Raw genomic sequence first — 4,572 nt, forward strand, 5'->3', positions numbered from 1 at the left:
CTGGGGTGCCTGGCCAGCCTGGGTGAGGGGCTAAGGGCTGTTTTCAGGCTGGCCTCACCCCCTTCAGGGTGGGCGGTCCTGCTGGGGTGCGTGTGGCCAGACTGTGAGGGGCTGATGGCTGTTTGTAGGCTGGCCCAGCCCCCCAGTGGGGACCCTCACCCCATGAGGGTGTGGCCAGCCTGGGTGAAGGGCTAAGAGCTGTTTTCAGGTTGGCCACACCCCTTTCAGGGTCGGGGGTCCCCACTGGGGTGCCTGGCCAGCCTGGGTGAGGGGCAGGTGGCTGTTTGCAGGCTGGCCACAGCCCCTGGCAACCTAGGCTCCCAGATCCTCCTTGAGCGGAGGCCACAGTGGTTGGAAGCAGGTATCTGGGATTTATTTATCTTCTATAATTGAAACTTTGTAGCCTTGAGCGGAGCCCATAGCCAGCCAGGGCAGTCGGAAAGCTTGGTTTTCTTCATCGCCAGGGGCAACCCAAGCCTCCTGTTTGCTCCAGCTCCTTGGCCACCGCCGTCTTGGTTGGGTTTATTTGCATACTCGCTCCTGATTGGCTGGTGGGCATGGCTTGTGGGTGTAGCAGAGGTACGGTCAATTTGCATGTTTCTCTTTTATTAGATAAGATTGATTTCTGAGAGGGAGAGAGAGAGAGAAACATCCATGATGAAAGAGAATCATTGATCAGCTGCCTCCTGCACACCCCCTACTGGGGTTCGAGCCTGCAACCTAGCATGTGCCCTTGGCTGGAATCGAACCCGTGACCCTTCAGTCCATCGGCTGACGCTCTATCCACTGAGCCAAACCAGCTATGGCTATCCTTAAATCTTTATGTCTGCTTTTCTTTGTATCCTATTGTTAGGATGTCATAGTTCAAGAAAGGAAGGAAAAGGGGGAGGAAGGGAGGAGTTACGGGTTAAAGACTAGGAAATGCCAGTTTTGAACTGTTTCTTTCCTCCCACAAAGGCAGCAGCTTTGGCATCTCTAAAGAAGTATGGTGTGGGGACTTGCGGACCTAGAGGATTTTACGGCACATTTGGTATGTTTCAGTATTTTTCAGACTACATTCTGATGGAATAAGGTTCCATTTTATTTCAGAACTCCTTGGAAAAGGCATCCTTAGTTAGTTGTGGTGTTAAGCCTGTGCGTTCTATTTCTTACCTTATTTTCTAGAACATTGTTGTTTGGAACCATTGGTTAGAGTTGAATGTCACTTGTGGAGAAGAGCCATAGTTACCTTAGGTGTGTAGTTCTTAGGTCAAAGCCTGAGCTGCTGTTTCATGTGCCCCCCCCTCCCCCCCAAGGCAGCGGTGTTAGGAAACAGTTCATTTCTGTGGTGCATGACAATTGTAAGAGGAAGGGTCCTGTGTGGGTGGCTCTGCTCTTCATAATTGTGCAGGAATCGGGATCTTCCCTGTCTCTGCTCCAGTGTGGAGGGCACCATCCTTGTCTGCATGGCTGCAGCCAGGTGGCAAGTTTGGGGAGCAGGAGTGCAGGGCAGCAATACACTTTTAGGCAGGCAAGTGACCCCGCACATCACTCTGCCACATTGCATTGGTGAGACCATAACCCGGGTCATGCCTTCCTGCAAAGGGGGCAGGGAAATAAGCTCTAGCTGGAGAACCACCACGTGCCGGGGAGAAAGGCAAACCACCACGTGCCAGGGAGAAAGGCAAGAACAGATTGTGAGGCGATAGGCTATGTAGCTCCTTTCTTTCTGGAATGAAGATGAAGGATCATTGATTTCCCTGTGTGTGGGTGACCCTGGGACAGGCTAAGTAAATGTTAGGATGAGTGTGTGATTTCAAACACTATGAACTTCCCTAACAGATTTGTTAAAGACACCCTGGCATTTTCAGGTTGTGTTTATTACATGTATATTGTTCTTCTGAAAGCTTTGAAAGTGCTAAATAATTGTTCAAATGAGTATATTCCTGGAAGTAACATTCTGGCTTACAAAATGTCAGAGTGTGGGGAAAATCAAGCCTGGGAAGGCTCCTCCATCTTCTGTCCTCCTTTCCATTTTTCTGTGTGTGTGTGTGTTTCTTTAACAGTTATGATACTTTTATTTAAGAGAGCACTTTTCTTTATTCCTTAGCAAGTTTAGCGGTTAAATTATTTATATTGGAAACAGGTGACAGGAGTTAGTGTCCAAGAATCCTACAGCTGGAAAGCTTTTAAAAGTCATATACTCCAGGATTCCAACTATTCATAAGACAAATAGAAAGCCCAGAGAGGTTAAGTGACTTCCTCACAGTCACACAGGTCATTAACTTCTGCCCTAAAACTGGAAAACAAGTATGCTGACTCCTAGTCTTTTTTCCCCCTCATTTAATAATTCTTTCTTAAATAATTTTTTTAATTTTCCAATTATTGACATACACGCCTTCTGTCAGTTTCAGGTGTACAACATAGATTTGTATAACTTACAAAATGATCACCCCCATAAGTTTAGTACTTATCTGATTCCATGCATATCTATATATATAATAGGCCAGTGATGGCGAACCTATGACATGCATGTTAGAGGTGACACGTGAACTCATTTTTTTGGTTGATTTTTTTGTGTTAAATGGCATTTAAATATATAAAATAAATATCAAAAATATAAGTCTTTGTTTTACTATGGTTGCAAATATCAAAAAATTTCTATATGTGACACGGCACCAGAGTTAAGTTAGGGTTTTTCAAAATACTGACACGCCGAGCTCAAAAGGTTCGCCATCACTGTAATAGGCTAATATGCCATCTGACCGGTCGCTATGACATACACTGATCGCCAGGGGGCAGACGCTCAATGTAGGAGCTGCCGTAAGGTGCTCGGCCATTTACAAAGAAATGGCACTGCGGACCTGGAGCCCACAAAACAACACTTGGCTTTCCCCCAACTGGGACACAGGCCCCGCCACCAACCTGGAGCGACAGCCCACCAAATCGCAGCTGATGCTGCCGAGACCCCATGGTGCAAAATGCGGCCCACAGCCCAGTCCAGCCCGGAAACGGTGGCTGTGGGTGCCGGGTAATGACGTCACATAGCAACGGCCGGCTTCCTCCTCCCAGCAACAGGCCATCTGTATATATAAAAGGCTAATATGCTTAGTGTCCATCCAACCGGTAGCTATGATGTGCACTGACCACCAGGGGACAGACACTCAACGCAGGAGCTGCTGAGCTGCAGTGACTTGGCAGCGGCAGTTCTCGGGTTATGCACCCTGAAACCAGAGAAGAGGGAGCCCGATTCCTTGTGGGGCCGCGCGATTCCACCTTTGGCTGTGGGTTATGTTGTTGCTGGGGCACTGTCGGCCCTGAATCTGGTTTACTGCACACTTGCATTTGCATTTCACATACTGTACGACAGCAACTTTGCAGAGTGCCCCCTCCCACTCCGGGACCCCTCGGGGGATGTGGGAGAGCGGATTTTGGCCCGATCCCCGCAGGCCAGTCTGAGGGTCCCCACCTGCTGGAGGGACCCTGCTCACTCCACAGATGCCCTTCAAGCCATGGCGCCACCCCAGGTGTGGCCAGCTTGGGGGTACCACAGGACGTTGGCTCCAGGGCGTGTCCAGTCCGCTCGCCCAGTTCTGCTCTGCCGACCACTTTCTAATTTATTTCTTTTCGATGTGCACGGATCCGTGCACCGGGGCACTTTTTTAGTATAATATTATGGCTATATTCCTTATACTATATTTTATATCCTTTTGACTAATTTTATAACTGCCAATTTGTACTTCTTAATCCTTTCACCATTTTTACCCATCTCCTCAACCCCCCTGCCTTCTGGCAAGCATCAGTTTATTCTCTGTATCTATGAGTTTGTTTCTGTTTTGTTTGCTCTTTTATTTTGAAAACTAGAGGCCCAGTGCATGAATTCGTGCATGGGTGGGATCCATTGGCCTGGCCGGCAATCGGTGCCGATTGGGGCCATCTTGCCCAGTCCCGATCGGGGCCTATCTGGGCCAGATGGGGCTGAGGGGGACCACGAGAGGTTGGCCAGCCGCAGGAGGTTGGCTGTGGGAGCGCACTGACCACCAGGGGGCAACTCCTTCATTGAGCGTCTTCCACCTGGTGGTCAGTGTGCGTCATAGTGACTGGTCATTTGGTCGATCAGTTGGAACGGTTGCTTAGGCTTTTATATATATACTAGAGGCGCGGTGCACAAAAATTTGTGCACTCGGGGGGGTCCTTCAGCCCGGCTTGTGCCCTCTCGCAGCCCGGGAGCCCTCGGGGATGTCCACTTGCCAGCGGGGAGCAGGCCTAAGCTGCAGTCGGACATCCTTAGTGCTGCTGAGGAGGCGGGAGAGGCTCCCACCACCACTGCTGTACTGGCAGCCGTCAGCCTGGCTTGTGGCTGAGCAGAGCTCCCCCTGTGGGAGCACACTGACCACCAGGGGGCAGCTTCTGCATTGAGCATATGCCCCCTAGTGGTCAGTGTGTGTCGTAGTGACCAGTCATTCCCAGTCGTTCTGCTGGGATTACTGACTTGGCTACCTCCATCGCCCGGGCAACCACGCCTCCTGCTTGCTCCAGCTCCGTGGCTGCCCACCACCATCTTGGTTGGGTTAATTTGCATATAGTTGCTCT

General features: G+C 50.1%; 1 protein-coding gene across 1 annotated transcript in view; it reads left to right on the forward strand.

Moving 5' to 3' along the window:
* Positions 1–4,572, forward strand: part of SPTLC1 (serine palmitoyltransferase, long chain base subunit 1) — a 91,115-nt gene that overhangs the window by 15,692 nt on the left and 70,851 nt on the right. Inside the window, exon 5 of the mRNA XM_014529506.1 lies at positions 958–1,030. Within this exon, the coding sequence (XP_014384992.1) occupies positions 958–1,030 (73 nt within the window). The remainder of the gene's footprint in view (positions 1–957; positions 1,031–4,572) is intronic.

The sequence above is a fragment of the Myotis brandtii genome, unplaced genomic scaffold (genome assembly GCF_000412655.1).
Source record: "Myotis brandtii unplaced genomic scaffold, ASM41265v1 scaffold684, whole genome shotgun sequence".
Classification (NCBI taxonomy): domain Eukaryota; kingdom Metazoa; phylum Chordata; class Mammalia; order Chiroptera; family Vespertilionidae; genus Myotis; species Myotis brandtii.